At 40.0% G+C, this 21,153-nt stretch overlaps 1 protein-coding gene across 3 annotated transcripts in view; it reads right to left on the reverse strand.

Moving 5' to 3' along the window:
• STK38 (serine/threonine kinase 38) overlaps window positions 1–20,947 on the reverse strand; it is a 59,395-nt gene extending 38,448 nt beyond the window's left edge. The window contains exons 1-5 of one of the 3 annotated variants that reach the window (XR_004352281.1): window positions 20,666–20,946; window positions 15,920–16,052; window positions 3,373–3,424; window positions 2,330–2,452; window positions 524–607 (exon numbers count right to left, since the gene is read on the reverse strand). Coding sequence is in view for 2 of the 3 variants with exons in the window: in XM_032649700.1 (XP_032505591.1) it covers window positions 524–607; window positions 2,330–2,452; window positions 3,373–3,424; window positions 15,920–16,050 (390 nt within the window). In the remaining variant the exon portion in view is untranslated. Of the gene's footprint in view, window positions 1–523; window positions 608–2,329; window positions 2,453–3,372; window positions 3,425–15,919; window positions 16,056–20,665 lie in introns of all 3 variants that reach the window. The other 2 variants (XM_032649700.1, XM_032649701.1) reach the window with 2 other exon arrangements.
• Between the last annotated feature and the right edge of the window lie 206 nt (window positions 20,948–21,153).

A 21,153-nucleotide genomic window follows, 5' to 3' on the forward strand; every position in this document is an offset into this window, starting at 1 on the left:
TTTCAAATGCATTCCAAAAGAAGACTGGTCTTAGGTAGTGATGAGCCACTGAGAAGACCCAACTTTGGTTTGCATGTACAGAATGAAGCAATGTAAGACACATTTTAGATCGCAAATTCTAAATTCTAATTGCTAAGCCTCAGTTCCAAGGTGTATATACAACTTCTATCTCTCAGCATTCAGTAAGGAACATGCTACCACAGTAAGAAAGACCTCAAAAAAAGGCTCCTGATGACAAGGACAGCTTGTGATCAACTGGGAGACACAAATATCAGATATTTCTCTAGTAGGTTTTCAACTTTAAAAAGTCTGCACATAATGTAGAGGCATTATTTGTACTTTTAAAATACATGTAACTCCTTCTTTTGGGGAGAAAGAAAAGTAATATTACATGTATATACATACATGACAGGGCTAAAGAAAACTAAAATAGGAATATACACTTCAATTAAGCAAAAAGAACAGTTCTAGGAGACAAAAATTCACAAGCTAACTAAAATCACTGCTTCAATTGTGCTCTTACCTGTTCTTTTTCAAGCATATCTGCTTTACGGAGTATTTTCATTGCATACACATGCCCTGTATCTTTCTTCTGAACAAGCCGCACCTAAAAGTTATAAAGAAATGCCAAAAGTTCACAATGCCAAGCTAATGCTTTCATGTGTTATAGGAAGTAATATTTAAACTGGAAAAGTACTGTAATTTTTATATAAGCAACTAGCAATAACAAAGCAGAAGAAAATGCTTTTCCATGTTCCAAAATGGATATATTACACACAGTGAAGTCAGTGCTGGAAACATACTCAAATATCTCCACACCTGAACAGCTCTGGCTCCCTAGCTGAACAAATCAATCTAATTTTAAACCCTCACCGTGGGAATTCCCTGGCGATCCAGTGGTTAAGACTCGGGGCTTTCATTGCAAAGGGATTTCACTTGCAAAGGGCCCGGGTTCAAACCCTGGTCGGGGAACTAAGATCCCGAAAGCCACGTGGCATGGCCAAAAAGAAAAAAACAAACCCTCACTCTGGAACTTAAGGACTCATTAAACCCATGGCACATGTCAAGCAGTCAGCTCAGAAAACCTAAGGAAATGATTACAACAATGTTTAAAACAATAGCAAAAGCTCAGGTATAGAAAAAAGAATGCCTGAAAGCATTATTAATAGGATAATAGCATAATTAGGGAAATAACAGCATTAATAGCATAATCAGGGAAGTAGGGTTTTCTGCAGTTCTCCTTTCTCTTTTCTATTTTGAATTTTTTTTTAGCGAGAACAGATAATTCATGATGAAAAGAAAATAAATGGTCTGCAAACCCAAACAAAATTTCTTGGAAATTTCCTAAACATCCTCCCCCTCTTCCCCCAAGATATGTATGCTTTCTTCTCCCTGCACCATTCTTTATGTTCTCTTCGAGTCCCACGTCCCCTCCTCACTGAACAGAGAGCTCTTTCAGAGGTGGTCCTGTACCTTTCCCTCTCTCAAGGGGCCAACAGGGATTCTGAACAATGAGGGATCAATTTATCTTTCACCTGTGCCTTTGAATATGTACTCACATTTCCCCTAGGTACTGGTTTTTAATACTATGCTGCTCCTTTTATACAATGATAATGAAACTAACACATCAGTAGGTCATCCACTTTGGGCATTTTCCATGAATGGAGATGATCTTGCATGGGCTCATTCAAACCATCCCCAACAGACTGCTCTTGTGACCAAGCAGGATGCACATGCAAGACCAGCTGGGACAAAGCTGCAAATGCTTTCACTCTATACCACCACTTACATAGCTTATTTCTATAAATTCTGTCACCTAGGGCCATCTTTTCAGAGCTGTACCAATCTGGCGGGAAGAAATAAAGGGTGGAGATATGCTGTGAGTTTGCTCCCGGAGAGGCAGTGTAATGCGAAAAGCAAGACTTTCAAGATCAGGAAGACCTAGGCCCCGCTTCTGGTACCACTGCTCAATGGTTATGTGATGCTGGAACATTACATATCCCCTCGGAGTCTTAATCTCATTGTGTATAAAATGAGTTACTGTCATGATTATAGGAGAAAAGCACTCAGTAAATAATAAATATTGATTTCTTTCTACCTTTCAACTCTCCCTTTAGATCAATACTTAAAGCATCAACATCATCTCTGGAAGAGCAGAGAACAACCAGAGGGGAAGAAAGAGAAGACAGAACACTTAAGATGTGGGGCTGGCATGCTTGACCCACGCACTCCATACATCCGTTATATCAAGAATCATGAGCTCATGGTGTTAGAAGCTTTGAAGTTCTGTGGTATTCCTGTATTTGACAAGTCGCTGTGGTTTTTTTACCTCACCAAATGCTCCTCTGCCTATTACTTTTAAGGACTCAAAATCTTCCAATCCAAGTCTTGTTCTCTTCAAACGAAGAAACTCTGTTTCCTTCCGAGCATGTGCTGATCTCCTGAGTCGTTTCTAATGTTTAAATAAAGAGGGAGAGAGGTGGGAAGGGGAGGAGTTGGAACTCTGAAACTCTGCAACAAAGTCGTATTTGTGGTTTAACCCACCTGCAAAGCAGGGCCACACCAGACTAAGCATCATCTGTTCACACATGAAAGCACCACAGAATGACCCTTACGAGATCACTCCTCCCTTCCCAGGCCTTCAGATACAATAACCAAGCCATACTGAACAGACGGTGCCTCCTCTGAGGGCTGACTAACCTACGTCAACAATTGACTTTTCTAAAGCTTCTAATGAAGGAAGGATAAACAACCAACATTTTCCTTTAACCCTCCTTATATAAAAGTGTGGTTTTTAAATTTCCCTCTGGATTTTCTTTACACATTGTGGTTCATTTTATGCATTAACTTTCTACTGTTCCTACAAGTCTTGGGTATTTTTCACCATTTTCCTGGGTTCTATGATTCATTCCTCTTTTTGAAAGCATTTTCCACTGTCATTTCAGTTCCTTACATGGTTTCGAGTTAACTATATTTTCTGCCACATCTGTGGGCATTGGAGGGAAGGGCTGATTTGAGAGAGATTTTGCCTTGACAAAGATTTTAGAAATTTGCCCCACTTCTATGGAGCCTTTTCAGTGAATTAAAAATGCTATAATTTGCTTTTTTTTTAATTTTATTTCATCTCTTTTCTTGGAGTTCTAAAGCTAATTAATTTATTACAACAGAGCCTAGAGAAGTCATCCTCTCCTGGTACTTAATAATTAACTTCTCCCTCTGCATGAGTACCTAAATCCAGAAGCACACCAGCCCTCATAATTTCCTGTTATTGAGTCAAAACCACTCCCCTGTGCACCAAGGCTAACAACTTGCTGGATAAGATATTATTTGCCATGCTGGGTTTCAAGGAAAATTTTTTTCAATATTAATTACCTCTTCATCTTTTAGGCCTTCTTCTTCCATCACTTTTTCTAACTTCTTTTGTCTAAAAATAAATAGACATATGAAATAACATTTGAATGATAACTTTCCGTTATCTATATGCAAACAATTTTTTTTACTGATAAAAACAGGTAAATCTCAAAATGCTTCATTAAAACAACAAATTACAATTATTAAGACAAATAAAAAGATTCTCACCCTTTGTAAGTTCTACATTTTGACAAAAATTGTATGTTAATGCAACAAAGAATATTATTTCAAAATGAAAAGTTCTCTTTTTTTTTGGGTAACATTTCCTCCTTAACAAACCACAAACAGCTGGTGTTTGATAACCTCTTCTATCAGGGTGTTTCTCTCCTTGTCCCTGACTGAAATCTACTTCCTTTACTTTCACATCTTCCTCCTCCTCCCTGCCACAAACAAAGAGTAATAACAACAAAGGTAAACACAGAATTTGGAGATTCAAGGGGGGGGGAATGTTCAAAAAAGGTTACTGGCACTGCTGTTAAATCTTAAGACCCAAAGCCGCATGGCACGGAAACTGCATCCAAGAATGTTTTTGATCTATATTCTCATACTGATTTGATAAAACTAAAAGAAACAAGTAAAACTTCCTTACAACCAATTCCACACAACTTTTATTCTTTGGCATAATAAATGAAAGCACATGGGCTGGAATCTCCTCTATCACTTATCAGCATTCCAGACAACAGGCAAGCTGAGCAGAGCAGGGAAGAAGCACAAGGTACACGAAGCAACAGCCTGTGGTCTAGCGCAGCTGAGGCACACACAACTTGCAATGCCACACTAAGAAGGTTGGCTCTTAGTCTGTAGACCTCAGAGCTATCAGAGGCTTGTGCACAAAGGAGTGGTGTGATGAGGTTTCTATTTCAGAGTGGCAGCCCGAAGTAATGAGCTGATGGACTGGCAGGGAAAGCAACTGACAAAGACGGAGGCAAACTGGAAGCTATCGTGAGTCCGACGGACAATAAATACCTGGAACTAGGGCTGGAAACCTAGAATGAAGTGAACAGAGCTACTGCAAAGATAACAAACTGGGAGAAGGAGTCAAGGGAACAGTCTTAGAATTTCTTGTGTGGGAGGATAATGATGCCACTAACCAAGACAGGAAGCACAGAGAGAGGAACATGGGAAGATAATGAGTTTTATTTTAGTCAATGAGTATTTATTGCTATAATAGTATTTAGTTAAAATGAATATTTTTATTTAATTATATTTAACTACTGTTAGAAATCATATTACAGTACAAATCCACAGGCTGAGATGATAAACAAGAATTTGTGTCCAAACTCCCAGGAAGTGAAAAGATCTACTCTGACCGTGACGGGAAGAAGAAAGCATCTGCATGGCTCCCAGTCTGCTCACTTTTCTTCTAGTTCCCAGAATATTTTGGGATATGCATCTATGTGTGCATATGTATTGGAGGGAGAAGGCTGTACTATTGGCAATTTCAGGAGGGAAAATTATTCCATTTCCATGGTTAAATAGTTGAAGTAGGGAAGAATAAGAAGAGTCAATGCATGGCAAGAACTGTAAGAACTCAACCATGGTCAGCTCCTTTTGTGCCTTGAGTATCAAACACCATCATACTTTCTGACTATATATTCTTTGAATGACACCAGACTGTGACAGCAGTCCAATGTGCTATCACACAATGTGTGTCACAGAGACAGCCCAAATTTTAAAACTAAACTGGACAGTATTCTACAGCTCTGTTGCAAGTGTAATTAAACTGGTCTCAGTAGATAACCTGCCTGAGTAAAGTTAACAGAATCAACACCTTGAACACAATCAGATTCTTTTCTTCTTTTTGGCCGCGCCACGTGACTTACGAGATGTGAGATCTTAGTCCCCTGACCAGGGATTGAACCCAGGGCCTCAGACAGTGAGAGCTCCGAGTCCTAACCACTGGACTGTTAGGGAATTCCCCTCAGATTCTTTCATTAGAGAAAGTACACAGAAAAAGCCTCTATCATGCAAAATTATCCATGGTAATGATTTATTGGGACCAAGCAACAAAGATCTTGAAGACGCAAAAATGGCAAACACAGTGACGTCTTACAAAAGGCTTACAAGTGACATCCTCTGTAAGACAATACCAAGGAATTACTAACTTGGTTAGACTCACGTTGGCATTGTGATGACAAGAAAATGGCCATATTTTTGGAGATGCATACTGAAGTACGTAGGATTGAAATGACAGATGTTTGAAATTTGCTTTAAAACACAATAGCAAGAAAGAATAAAATGGAATAAATGAAACAAATTTAGCAAAGTCTTGATAATTACTGAATCTGAGGGATGACTATATGGGGGGCTCATTGTATTAGTCTTTCTACGCGTGTTTTTAAAAATGCCCACAATGATTAAGAAAGGCAGGCCCCTCCACCACATGTCTCTCTGGTCGCAGGGCCCCGCTAGCTAACACTCCAGCCTTTGATGAGGGCTCTTCAGCTCAAGTCCAGTGTTCCAAACCAGAACCCTGGGAGGGAGAGGCACTTTCACACACAGAGGCCACACCCAACCCCACCCAGCAAGGCTTCCGCGAGTGAGCTCCATTTATTATCATGTGAGACCATTTCCCATGTGAGATGGTAAGTTCTTTTGAAGGCAGGGACCACATCTGAATCCTCCTTCTCCACTAAGAATAATGCTTTGTACACAGCAACTTTTTAAGATGTATGTTGCTAAATTAAAAAAAAGAAAGAAAGAAAGAAAAAAGGTCGGAACATGTCACAATGTACACACACATTCATAACTACCTCTTTTAATTAGCCCCCTTCACTACACCTAATTTAGACTCGCCTTCAAGCACAGCTTGATTCAGAGGCAGCAGGGATGGGAGGAAAAGGCTAGTCCACTCTACAAGCAAGTTGAGTAGACAATATTTCTAATTTCTGCTGATGACACACTTAAAATAATCAGGAAAAATGGTATAGAAATAAACAGTGGGCATCTCCATGATCAAAATTGAATTCTCAAGAAATACCCTAAAAATGATTACACAAAATTTTAAAAATCTCAACAAATTACTTTTGTTTGACTGATATCTAGTCAGTGGATATCATTAGATAAGTCTAGACTTAACCATTTCTGGGGCCCAAATAAAACTGACACTTGCTCACTAGTAATAATCACACATTGCAACTCAGTATCAGATCAGACTAAAAGCAAACAGTTAGGAAAACCTGGGTAAGAATATGGAAGAGAAGTAGCAGAAAATGCTGGTTCTCAGAGGGTAAAATGCAGGATAGTTCTTATTTGATTTAGGGGGAGAGCATACAATTATTGCCTATTAAATTAGGCTTTTATGGCTTTAATTAATCCACCAAAATAGTATTCATAAAGAACAGAAACAACACAGAATATTGTAAAAAGAAATGCCAGCTGCCTCAGTTTTGATTTCAAACTGCTCAAATTATCCAAACCATTAATTTTCTATGAACAACTAGGCAATTATCAACACCTATCTCTCTTATGTGTACCTAGGATCACATAAGAGAACAGGAGAATTGCTCTTCCTGGAGAAGCTTACCACAGAGGCCACTACTGAAGGCAAAACACATTAAAAAGAGAATATGAACTTGCACAACTGAAGGGATTCAGTTTACCATCTATAAGTAGCTTTAGTAAGCATTCTGCAACACTGTACAATGGGCACTAGACTCAAGGAATTTAACTGTGTTGAAACCAATATGTAGAACTTACTGTAGTGTTTCTATGAAATAGCCCAATGTTCTCATATTCTACCTTTATACAGAAAACAATTTGCAAATGATTTTTTTCTTCTGCCTTTAGGCTTTGGTCTCATTTCCCCTGCAGTAAATCCTTTGTTCAAATATAACCCAGTGTTCTACTACAAATGGAACAGCACAAAAGTTGCATATAAGTGGGAGAAATACTAGAGATTTTAAAGGCAACAAGACAAGGCATATACGAACAAAATAAAATTTTGTATTACAACATAATCTCTTTTATTAGTCCTCAAATTTACTAGCCTAATACCTATTATTTCAAACTGCTCATCATATATTAGCCATATACCCATAATAAAATGTTTCTTTACCATCAATTGTCTCATATCATTAAAACTCTGCTTATTTATCAAGGTTCTATGACTTTTCCCCCATAACATCAAAACACTTGAAACTCCATTTCTGACAGTTCTAATTTTAGTTTACTTACTACTGTGGAAGCACCTGACAATCACTGTTTTTTTCTTTTTTTGTTAATTTTTGATACAATTTTGAAAGCTTAAAATCCATTTACAGTTATTACAAAATATTGGCTATATTCCCCATGTTGTACGATATATCCTTGTAGCCTATCTTACACCCAATAGTTCATACCTCCCACTCCCCTCCCCAAACTGCCCCCCCTTACTGGTAACCACTGGTTTGTTCTCTATATCTGTGAGTCTGCTTTTTTTTTTTTTTTGGTAATTTTATTTATTTTGGGCTGCATTGGGTCTTCGTTGTGGCGCGCGGGCTTTCTCTAGTTGTGGCGAGTGGGGGCTACTCTTTGTTGTGCTGCGCGGGCTTCTCATTGCGGTGGCTTCTCCTTGTTGTGGAGCACGGGCTCTAGGCGCATGGGCTTCAGTAGTTGTGGCACGTGGGCTCAGTAGTTGTGGTGCACAGGCTTAGTTGCTCTGTGGCATGTGGGATCTTCTCGGACAAGGGATCGAACCTGGGTCCCCTGCATTGGCAGGTGGATTCTTAACCACTGTGCCAGGGAAGTCCTCTTTTTTTGTTATATTCACTGGTTTGTGGTAGTTTTTAGATTCCACATATAAATGATATCATACAGTATTTTTCTTTCTCTGACTTATTTCATTTAGTATAATGCCTTCCAAGTCCATCCACGTTGCTGCAAATGGCAAAATTTCACACCTGTTTATGCCTGAGTAGTATTCCATTCTGTGTGTATGTATATATGTACATAAACAGCATCTTCTTCATCCATTCATCTGTTGATGGACAATTAGGTTGCTTCCCTATCTTGACAATTGTAAATAATGCTGCCATGAACACTGGGGTGCATTTATCTTCTCAAATTAGTGACTTTGGGTTTTTTTTCAGATATATACCCAGGAGTAGAACTGCTGGGTCATATGGTAGCTCTATTTTTAGCTTTTTGAGAAACCTGCATACTGTTTTCCACAGTGGCTGCATCAATTTACATTCCCACAGACAGCGTATGAGGGTTCCCTTTGCTCCACATCTTCAACATTTGTCACTTGTATTCTTTTTGATGATAGCCATTCTGCCAGGTGTGAGGTGATATCTCACTGTGTTTTTTTTTTTTTAACATCTTTACTGGAGTATAATTGCTTTACAACGGTTTGTTAGTTTCTGCTTTATAACAAAGTGAATCAGTTATACATATACATATGTTCCCATATCTCTTCTGTCTTGCGTCTCCCTCCCTCCCACCCTCCCTATCCCACCCCTCTGGGCGGTCACAAAGCACCGAGTTGATCTCCCTGTCCTGTGCGGCTGCTTCCCACTAGCTATCTATTTTACATTGGTAGTGTATATATGTCCATGCCACTCTCTCACTTTCTCACAGCTTACCCTTCCCCCTCCCCATATCCTCAAGTCCATTCTCTAGTAGGTCTGTGTCTTTATTCCCATCTTACCCCTAGGTTCTTCATGACCTTTTTTTTTTTTCTCTTAGATTCCATATATATGTGTTAGCATACGGTATTTCAGAAAGAGAAAAACAAATACCGTATGCTAACACATATATAGGGAACCTCACTGTGGTTTTGATTTCCATTTCTCTGATGATTAGCTATGCTGAGCATCTTTTCATGTGCCTGTTGGCCATCTGCATTTCCTCTTTCAGGTGTCTGTTCTGTTCTTCTGCCCATTTTCTTTTTTTTTTTTTTTTTTTGCGGTATGCGGGCCTCTCACTGTTGTGGCCTCTCCTGTTGCGGAGCACAGGCTCCGGACGCGCAGGCTCAGTGGCCATGGCTCACAGGCCCAGCTGCTCCACGGCATGTGGGATCTTCCCGGACCGGGGCACGAACCCGTGTCCCCTGCATCGGCAGGCGGACTCTCAACCACTGCGCCACCAAGGAAGCCCTTCTGCCCATTTTTTAATTGTGTTGTTTGATTTTTTGATGTTGAATTATATGAGTTGTTTATATACTGTTTTTCTTTTTTAATTTTCTAGGGGTGATAAAACCTGAAATAAAATAGTCTTATCAAATTGTATCAACAAACTCAAGAACAAGTATCAACTCATGTCCAAAAAAGAGGGCACTAGAGAAATGCAAAAAATACAATGAGATACCACCTCACAACAGTCAGAATGGCCATCATCAAAAAATCTACAAACAATAAATGCTGGAGAGGTTGTGGAGAAAACAGAACCCTCCTACATCGCTGGGGGAATGTAAATTGGTACAACCATTATGAAGAACGGTATGGAGGTTCCTTAAAAAACTAAATATAGAACTACCATATGATCCAGCAATCCCACTCCTAGGCATATATCCAGAGAAAACCATAATTCGAAAAGATACATGCACCCCAATGTTCACTGCAGCACTATTTACAATAGCCAAGACATGGAAGCAACCTAAATGTCCATCGATAGAAGAATGGATAAAGAAGATGAGGTATATAAATATACAATGGAATATTACTCAGCCATAAAAAAATAATAATGCCATTTGCAGCAACAAGGATGGACCTGGAGATTATCATGCTAAGTAAAGTCAGTCAGAGAAAGACAAACATCATATGGTTATCACTTACATGTGGTATCTAATTTTAAAAATGATACAAATGAACTTATTTACAAAAACAGAAATGGACTCACAGATCTTGAAATCAAACTTATGGTTACCAAAGGGGATACGTGGGGGGAAGTGAAAAATCAGGAGATTGGGATTAACATATACATGCTACTATATATAAAATAGATAACTAACAAGCATCTACTGTATAGCATAGGGAACTCTACTCAATATTCTGTAATAACTTATATGGGAAAAGAATCAGAAGAAGAATGGATATATATATACGTATAACTAATTCACTCTGCTGTACACCTGAAACTAACATAGCATTGTAAATCAACCATACTCCAATAAAAATTTTTAAAAATAAAAAACAGAACGCAACAAAAAAAGAGGGCGCTAGGGCTTCCCTGGTGGCGCAGTTGTTGAGAGTCCACCTGCTGATACAGGGTACACAGGTTCGTGCCTCGGTCCGGGAAGATTCCACATGCCACGGAGCGGCTGGGCCCGTGAGCCTATGGCCTCTGAGCCTGCGCATCCGGAGCCTGTGCTCCGCAACGGGAGAGGAGGCCACAACAGTGAGAGGCCCGCATACCTCAAAAATAAATAAATAAAAATTTTTTAAAAAGAGGGCGCTAAAAAGATTAACAAGGAAATACTAATTCTGAAAAGTTCAAAGTATCTACTGTTTTTTTTAAATGAAAAATAATGGTGATTTGATAACAAAAATTACAAAAACATTCTAATCCTCTTAAATGTCTAACATTCTCTTTTTACTGTGCTTTGATTAATTTGGTCTTCAAGAAAAGAAAAACCATGAAAGCTTTTGAAAGGTCTTTCCATCTTGAGAATCCAAAACAAAAAAAGCACTGAGTTCAACCAATTTTTGGGGTGCAATCTTAGTGTAAATCAAAATATAACACTTACTAACAAAGTAAATAAAACCATGTATCATCTTGCTCCTGGAGAATGTGATACATATCAATGATGCACCACAGGGCAGAGCCAGTAGGATTAAAAACCAACTGACTGGGCTTCCCTGGTGGCACAGTGGTTAGAATCCGCCTGCCAATGCAGGGGACGCGGGTTCGAGCTCTGGTACCGGAAGATCCCACATGCCGCAGAGCAACGAAGCCCATGAGCCACAACTACTGAGCCTACGCTCTAGAGCCCGTGTGCCACAACTACTGAGCCTGCGAGCCACAACTACTGAAGCCCACGCGCCTAGAGCCTGTGATCTGCAACAAGAGAACCCACTGCAATAAGAAGCCCGCGCACCACAAAGAAGAGTAGCCCCTGCTTGCCACGACTAGAGAAAGCCCACGCGCAGCAACGAAGACCCAACGCAGCCAAAATAAATTAATTAATTAATTAATTAAAAAAAAAAAACCCGGGCTTCCCTGGTGGCGCAGTGGTTGGGAATCCGCCTGCCGATGCAGGGGACACGGGTTTGTGCCCTGGTCCGGGAGGATCCCACATGCCGCGGAGCCGCTGGGCCCGTGAGCCATGGCCGCTGGGCCTGCGCGTCCGGAGCCTGTGCTCCGCGGCGGAAGAGGCCACAGCAGTGAGAGGCCCGCGTACCGCAAAAAAAAAAAAAAAACCAACTGACTATTATCAAATAAGACAAGTAACTTAATCAGAACTCATAAGCATTTGCTTTGTAACTACAATTCCAGAAGCTTTGATTTCAAGAGAGTGGCTGTATTTGAAAATAACCATCTCCAACAGGTTTCACATGCCTAGAGATAAGAGTGTGCAAATTTATTTTTGAATTCCCCATGATCCTAACAAAGAGCACTGTACAGGCTCTTGTTTGTCCCAGTGAACAACAGCTAGCCACCACCAGGTATAAAGTATCTTGCTATTCCGCATACAGAGCTGCATATTTAAGGTCAAGTCATATATCCCATTTAAATTATGATCTACACCCTCCTGCAGAAAGCTGTTGCAAATAAATCCTTATCCAAACATTAGCACACTGAATCCAGCAACACAGAAAGAGAATAATGCATTATGACCAAGAGAGTTTACCCCGGGAATGGGAACGGAAGGTTAGTTTAACATTCAAAAATCAGTCCATGTAATTCACCACAGTGAGAGAATAAAGGAGAAAAAACAGTATGATCATTTCAAAGATACAGAAAAAGCATTTGACAAAATTCAACATCCACTCATGATAAAAACTCTCAGTCTCATAGGAACATAAGGAAACTTCCCCAACCTATGAAGAGCATCTTTGAAAAAGCTACATTAACATCACAACAGTGAAATAGTGCTTTCCCACTTAAATCAGGAACAAAAGATGTCTACTCCCACCACTTACATTCAACATTGTACCTGAAATCCTAGCCAATGTAAAAAGGCAAGAAAAAGAAAGAAAAGTTGTACAGATTGGAAAGGAAGGCACAAAACTCCCTATTTGGCTATGACATGATTGTTCACATAAAAAATCCTAAGGAATCTACAAAAAAGCTACTAGAATAAGTAAATTAGCAAGTCACAGGGTATAAGGTCAATATACAAAATTCAGTTATAGTTCTATATGCTAGCAGCAAACAAGTGGAACATGAAATTTTAAATATCCACTTACAATAGCATCCACTTACAATAGCATCAAAAAACTCCAAAAATACTAGGAATAGACAAACAAAAGACATGAAAGACCTCCACCCTAAAACTACAAAATACTGCTGAGAAAAATTAAAGACCTAACAAAATGGAGAGATAAGCCTCAGAAGATTCAATATTAAGATGTCAACTCTCCCTCAAACTGATCTACAGATTCAATACAATTATAACCATAATTCCATCAGGCTTTTCTGTAGAAACTGACAAGCTGATTCTAAAATTTATATGGAAATTCAAAGAACCTAGAATATCCAAAGCAATCTCAAAAAAAAACAGGAACAACAAAGTTGAGGACTTACAGTTTCTGACTTCAAAACTTACCACAAAGTTACCGTAATAAGAAAATCTGATACTGGCATAGGGACAAATAAATCAATGAAACAGAATAAAGAGCCCAGACACAGGTACACAATTACACAGTACTTGATTTTCAAAAGTGCCAAAGCAATCTAATGGGGAAAAGAAAATCTTTGCAACAAATAGTGCTAAAATAACTGGATATCCATAAGGAAAATAAATAAATAAATCTCAAACCCCACCTCATACCATACACACTTATTAACTCAAGATGGATCATATAAATGTAAAAACTAAATCTATAAAACTTCCAGAAGAAAACATAAGAGAATATCTTCATGACTTAGGGGTAGGCAAAGGTTTCTTAGAGGTCACAGAATGCAATAACTACAAAAGAAAAAAATGCCAAATTAGATGAACAGGAAAGCACAGACTGGGAAACCTTTGCAAAACACAGCTACGACAAAGGACCAGTATCTAAGATATATAAGGAACTCCTAAAACTCAATGGTCAAAAAATTTGAACACTTCACAAAGGAAAATACACAAATGGTCAAAAAAAGCACATAAAGAAAAATGTTCAATATCATTGTCAGAGAAATGCAAATTAAAACAATGAGGGACTCCCCTGGTGGCACAGTGGTTAAGAATCCGCCTGCCAATGCAGGGGACCCAGGTCCCACACACCGCGGAGCAACTAAGCCCCTGCACCACAGCTGCTGAGCCTGCGCTCTGGAGCCCGCACGCCTCAACTAGAGAAGCCACCGCACTGAGAGGCCCATGCACCGCAACAAAGGGTGGCCCCCGCTCGCCACAACTGGAGAAAGCCAGTGCCCAGCAATGAAGACCCAACACAGCCAAAAGTAAATAAATTTATTTTTAAAAAAAAAGAGGAAGAGTTTAAAAATAAAACAACAATGAAATGCCACTAAGCATCCACAAGAATAGTTAAAGTTAAAAGACTGACAACACAAATGTTAAAAAATACATATAAAGCAACTAGAACTCTCATACACTGTTGGTAATATTTTAGAAAAAGGTCTAGCAGTTTCTTATAAAACTAAACATATACCTATGTATGTTTACAAACCAGCCATTCCACTCCTAAATATTAACCTAAGAACTGAAAACAAATGTTCACAAAGAGATCTGTACACAAATATTCAGAGAAACTTATTCAAAACAGCCCAAAACTTTAAAATGCCCAGATTTTTATCAACAAAAGAATATATAAACAAACTATGGTAGTCATAAAAGAGAAATGGTACTCAGCAATATAAAGGAACAAACTATGCACACAAAAGCAACATGGATGAACCTTGAAAACATTAGGCTGAGTGCAAGATGCCTTATTCAAAAGAATCCATTATACATGTCCCATTTGTATGGAATAGACAATATTAATCTATGGTAGAAACAAAATCACAACAGTGGCCTGGGGTTGAAGGAGAATCTCCAGGGATGAACTTTCTGGGATGATGGTAATATTCTATGTCTTGATAGGGGTTTAAGTTATACAGGTGTATGTATTTGTCAAAACTCCGAAACATACCCTTAAGGTGGTGCATTTCATTGTATGCAGATTTTCTACTCTCTTAAAATATATATAGAAAACTCCATTTGTTATACAAGCAGAAATATTCAAAAGTAAAACATATAGACATCTGCAGCATACTTTGAAGTACAAGCAAAAAGTTAAGATGAATTAATGAATGGATAAAGGAATGGATAGATCGATATGTGATAAAACAACAGATAATAGTAGAATCTATATGATGTCTGGGTATTCACTGTATAATTCTTTCAACTTTTCTGTACTTTTGAATATTTTCATAATAAAATATTGGGAAAAAAATTTTAATTATGAGTTACTACATGGATAGTGCACACTAGATCAGTAACAATAGTTACTACTGTAATAGGGAAGAACTTTTTGTATTCTATTACAAGTTAATCACTAAAGGGATGTTGCCTATAAGCTTAAATTATACATAAATGCCCATCTCTGGGAACCCAGGTAATGAGCATTAAGCTAAAATACCTTTGTTTAGTTCACAGGAAACATCCTGACCAGGCCCACCTGTGAATGAATGACTGCAGGGAGGAAGAAATGAACACAACGCCTCCGGAGAATGATTGGAACCAGGAAATGTTTGACTTTACTCCCTTCCCTTTTAATACAAAAGGAGCCTCAGGCAAGATGGTTCTTTAGGGGCAAACCACCTTCTCGGTTTGCTGGCTTTCTGAATAAAGTCGCTATTTCTTGCCCTCAACAGCTCATCTCTCAATTTATTGGCCTGTTGTGCAGCGAACAGTATGAGATTGGACTCGGTAATGCTACAACCCCATTAACTATGTGATTACTGTGTGAAGCACTTTGGTGGGTACTCACATATGTTTTATCTAATCCCCACAGCAATCCTGCAAGGCAAGTAGTAGTATCCCCATTTTCCAGATGGGACAGCTGATAAGCAGGAAGACTAAGAACTTGTTCCAACCTCATACAGCTACTAAATGGTAAAGGCAGGATTCTAAACCCAGATCTGGCTCCATAAGGTTTGCTCTTTCCATTACATCACACTGCCTTCACAATGAACTCTAATGTTTTGGCCCAATTAATTTTTTTATACTACCATGAAATTTTATGTTATTGACTAGTATCAGAAATAAGTGGGTTAATAGCAAGGGCTTTGGAAATCAGTGACACTGTCACTCCACTGTACTCGAATAGGCTGTAACACAGCTGCTGCTATTCTTGTCTCCTTTCAACCATATTATGAATGTGATTTATGATACTAGATATGGATGCCAAAACCATGACACAATTTTCTCAAAATTCTTTACCTCATTTCTCGTTCTTCATGTTGAGCGATAAGGTTGCTATAAAAATTCTCCAGTGTCACTTTGGTCATTGTCACCCTTTCCTTTGTGTGATTACTCATGGCGGAGCAAGGTGTTGAGCCTGTCATTGCCATGGCTGCTAGAAACAAAAAAAAAAAAAAGAGGTATTAGTTTTGGAGTTAGAATCCACCAATTATGCACTCTCTTACCCTACTGGTAGGAATGTAAATTGACCCAAGTTTTCTGGAGGACAAACAATATATAACAAAAAACAGACAAACATAATACTTGGTGAAAATAAGTATACATTAATGCTTTTTGACCCGGAAATATCATCCCTAGGTATAAGGCCTACAGAAACTGTCACACAGGCTCTTAAGGGAACATGCACAAGGATGTGCATTACAGAGGATGTTCTTCTCTATGCCATCACCTGTGTTATGAGAAGTTGGAGGCAATTCAGTAAGCAAATCATAAATAAAATGTTGTGGATGCATACAAAGAAATAACATACAACAGTCAGAAGCCAATCTACCTGTATCTAAAAGCAAAATGAATATATCTTTAAAGCAGTGTTGCATTTTTTAAAAAGAAGAGAACAAGGTTACAATACCAGATACATATATTAAGAATATATAACATAGATAGTACAATTCTTTGCCATCCAGGAATCTACCTTGAAGAAATCAAAGACCCATAAGGATTCATACACAAGGGGATTCAATGCAGCATTGTAATGACAAAGAAAAACTAGAAGTAACTTGAATAACCAACAACAGAACTGATTAAATTATGCGAAAGTCCTACAATGAAATTAATATGCAGACAATTAAAATATGCTCAGGGATTCCCTGGTGGCGCAGTGGTTGAGAGTTCGCCTGATGACGCAGGGGACAGGGGTTTGTGCCCCAGTCCGGGAGGATCCCACATGCCGCAGAGCAGTTCGGCCCGTGAGCCATGGCCGCTGAGCCTGCGCTCTGCAACGGGAGAGGCCACAACAGTGAGAGGCCCGCGTACAGCAAAAAAAAAAAAAAAAAAAAAAAAAAGCTCAAATGTTTAATGTCAGGGAAAATATTTCCAGTCTAAGTGAAGAATAGGTTAAAAAACAGAATGTATACCATTTTATGTGTTTACTGTATATGCACAGAATTATTAGAAATATATATCAAAATGTTATAGTGGCCTGACTCTAGGCAGTGAGAATAGATTTTATTCTTGTTTTCCACATTTTCTTCAATGAGTGTGTACTATTACCATTAAGTTACCAAGAACTTTTAAATTTACAATTTCTATAGTTTAAAAAAATCTATGACTAAAATCTTCATCTATAGGTATATATGTACTGTGACATGGCTTATGGTTATTTGATAGACGTTTACCATCTAGTTGAATTGACAAGTTAAAACAAAGACCTATGATGGAAACAATATTACAAAAGAAAAAACCTGAATCATAATTTCAGTGATGGAAGATATCTTAAAAACAAGAGACCCTAACCTCAGTTTTACATATTTGAAAACTGATACCAACAAGGTTTAAATAGCTTATAGAACTTTTTTCCCCACCTAAATTTAAATCTCATTTGCCCTAAATATTTTTTGCCAACCTACATTGTAACACCTCGCCATACTGTTCACCAACCTTGACTTGCTCCAGCATTGGCAATAATGCTCAATATTTTATCCTTATCATGCCTTCCTCCTACAGGACCTGCTTCTATATGAAGCTGAGTAAAAATCAGGAGGGGCCAAGGGCCATTTTCAAGGACTTTTTTTTTTTTTTGCAGTATGCGGGCCTCTCACTGTTGTGGCCTCTCCTGTTGCGGAGCACAGGCTCCGGACGCACAGGCTCAGCGGCCATGGCTCAGGGGCCCAGCCGCTCCGCGGCATGTGGGCTCTTCCCGGACCGGGGCACGAACCCGTGTCCCCTGCATCGGCAGGCGGACTCTCAACCACTGCGCCACCAGGGAAGCCCTTCAAGGACTTTTAAATTGTTTTGTAGATTAAACTTAGGCTTTTAAGGAATGTGCAAACACTTATTATTACTAAGAAAATAGGCTTAACACTAAGCAATTTTATAAAAAGATACTCAGGGAAAATCACAAAGAATACTGTCGTCAGAGAAAAAAGATTCAAAATCAAGGCTCTACTTCAAAGTCAAACATTTTGATTCATGATGTGCCAATATGATCAGTAATCACAAATTCAAGATATTGAACTCATCTCTACCTTACTATAAAATGTTACTTTTTATGGGAAAGTTTCTGCTAACACCAAAGCAAACTCAAATGTTTTTAGGCTATCAGTGGAATTTTTTTTAAAACCTCTGTTTGGTTTATGAAGCTTGGGTGTGGTTCCTTATTTGTCAGCCTGTACCCCCTCCACCCACAATGAAAACCACATGTACTTTAAGTTTGGTGAAGAAATTTTAAAAGCAGATTTAAAAACAAGTCTGAAGCGAGACAGCCCTTAGTACTCCTCCTTTGTCAGAAAATTTCTGGAGAATGTCTCTGTTTCTTTCTCTCTCTCTCTCTCTCTATATATATATATATATATATATATATATTTTTTTTTTTTTTACATTTTAACAAATGAAATTATTTCCACATAAAAATACAACTAGAGAGTGTTTAAGACAAACAGTGCCTTCCATATAATAGGCAATTAGTAAACGTAAGTTGAGCAAGTTAATGATTTTCAGGTGTCAACAAAGGTAAAGAACAAAATTACATGTACATTGACGGGTATATAAAATCTGAGGCACAAACATTTTGACCCATTTAAGTCACTACCATGACTTCCTAGCCTTTGTAAAAGATCAAAAGATTAAGTGCACTCAAAGAAACTCATATAGCAGGCCAACAATGTTCTAGCTGAATGGTTTCCAACCTTCATACAGTCTCTGATGTAATGGCAAAGGTTGCACTGTCCTTCCCTTTGATGATTCTTCAAACCTCCTCCCCCTCCTCTTCATCCGCTCATAAAAGGGTTAGCCTAATTCTAATAACCTTTCATCAAAAGTTACAATTTCAGGTTTCCCTGGTAGCGCAGTGGTGAGAGTCCGCCTGCCGATGCAGGGGACACGGGTTCGTGCCCCGGCCTGGGAAGATCCCACGTGCTGCGGAGCAGCTGGGCCCGTGAGCCATGGCCGCTGAGCCTGCGCGTCCGGAGCCTGTGCTCTGCAACAGGAGAGACCACAACAGTGAGCGGCCCGCGTACCGCAAAAAAAAAAAAAAAAAAAAAGTTACAATTACTAGTGCCCTACAGCAATTTATAGGTTTTGTGGGCCAACCAAGTACTTTACAGGGCTTTGCCTAAAGGTTTTGACAATTCAAGCCTTCTTGCCCTGACCTATAGGCCACTGGAGGCCTTTGCCCTATTTGTTTCATTCTCCAACTCAGAATTAAGAAATAACAGGTACGTAAGAAATTCTTAAAAGTTAAAAAAAAATTAACAAAAGAATGTGATCCTCATAAGTCAGGGCAAACGTTGAAAGGAGATCATATGAAAACTACTGTTATATTCAATCTGGATAGTTACGCATGATTAACTGATTGACTTTAAAATGGTACCCTGTTAACTCCATAAATACCCCCTTTTCTCACCAAAGTTCTTTATTTCTTTGTGACTGACAACCCAATATTTGGACAATTCAACACTGGGGCTGAGACTATTCATTAAGAGTTACATATCTAACTTCTCCTACTGAACTAACTGTAAGCCACTGGAGAGCAAGCACCCTATCTTTTACTATTAATATCCTTCCCCATATCATGCACAGTGCTATGCATAGTTAAGTACCTTATAAAAGATCTGCTAGGAAAACACTGGTCTCTTATGTCCATTACCCGGAGCTGAAAATATGTATGTATGACTGGGGTAGGGTTAGGACATGGAATGGTTTTCTATACAGAGTTGGATAGAGCTCTTCTCCTCGTCTTATGAGGAAGCTGCCATCTAACGCTTGGGTGGACAGTGGAGCCTGTTATTGTGGCGGTGGTTGTTTTGTGCTTAGGGAAACCACATCCACTGCCTGGCTAATTCTAAGTCAGAGCCAAAGGGAGCTGAAAGGGAGAGGAAGCACGGGGCTTCTTCACTCCAGCCTTCCTCTGTACACTTGAAAAAGAATAAGTTTCTCTTTGTCTCGTTTAGTCAACTGGGAGATCTGGTCTCTCTACTTACCGTTCTGCATGCTTTCTCTAAGTCTTTCTGCACAGACTTTGCTCCAAGTTCTAACTGACATTCCTTCTCCACTCATCTTAAAAGAAGAGTCTTCACTAAATTTCCCTGTGGTTTAGTCAGCTTCTCTGAAGGCCAGTACCCTAAGATTGACCATCAGGAAGGGGGCAAACGCAAAGGTACCAACATCTCTGCCTCACACAACACCTCTCAGGTTCTTAAAAAAAAGACAAGGAGGTGAACATTCATAACGACCGACATCCCGAAGGGCACTGAGCGGTGGCAGGGAGCAGACAAAGCAGGCAACACGGAAAGAAAGCCTGGCTCCCCGCCCCAACTGCACACGAAGACAGAGTGGACGGGGTGGGGAGCCTGGGACTGGGAAAACGTGCAAAGGACCGACAAGGAGCCTCTGGAAGCCAGGAGGAGGGAGACTGTCAGCAGGGGCCGAAAGGGCAGGGCTGGAAACAGGACGCCGGCGGGAAGGGGAAAACCCCGAAAAGAGTCGGGGGAAGAAGAGAGAATGGAAAAGCCAGGGATGGACCGAAGACAACAGCAGCTAGACACTCACCAGAGCCCCAGGGGAGGCAGGGCTGCGGGCGGCCGACAACCGCAAACGCCGGCCGGGCCAGCGGTCTCGACGTGAGGAAAAGCGAAACCCCAGCACCAGCAGCCAGCCGACCAGAGGAGGGGACGGGACGCCTGAGGGGCTCTGAGGTAAGGGCCGAGGGGCGGTTACGGGTGCGAACAACAGGAAGCGCCCCAACTGCCGGAAAAGACGGCAAGCGGAGGGGCCAAGGCGGTCCGGTCCCTCTCGGCGGAGACTGCTGCCGCGGCGGCCAGGAACCCAGACTGCGCAAGCGTTACTTCCCCGCGAAGCGGTGGGGGGGGGGGGTTTCAGGTCTGCGCGTGCGCGGCCCCGCCCCTCCTCGCCTTATTCCAGCAGGAGAGGCTGGGTTGAGCGCGGAAGTGTGAGGTGTGGAGCCTTCTCGGGGTGGGCGGAGCTGGGCTCGGGGGAGGGTCTTTTTATTTTTATTTTGAAAGAATTATAAGCTCACA

The sequence above is a fragment of the Phocoena sinus genome, chromosome 11, assembly GCF_008692025.1.
Source record: "Phocoena sinus isolate mPhoSin1 chromosome 11, mPhoSin1.pri, whole genome shotgun sequence".
NCBI lineage: Eukaryota > Metazoa > Chordata > Mammalia > Artiodactyla > Phocoenidae > Phocoena > Phocoena sinus.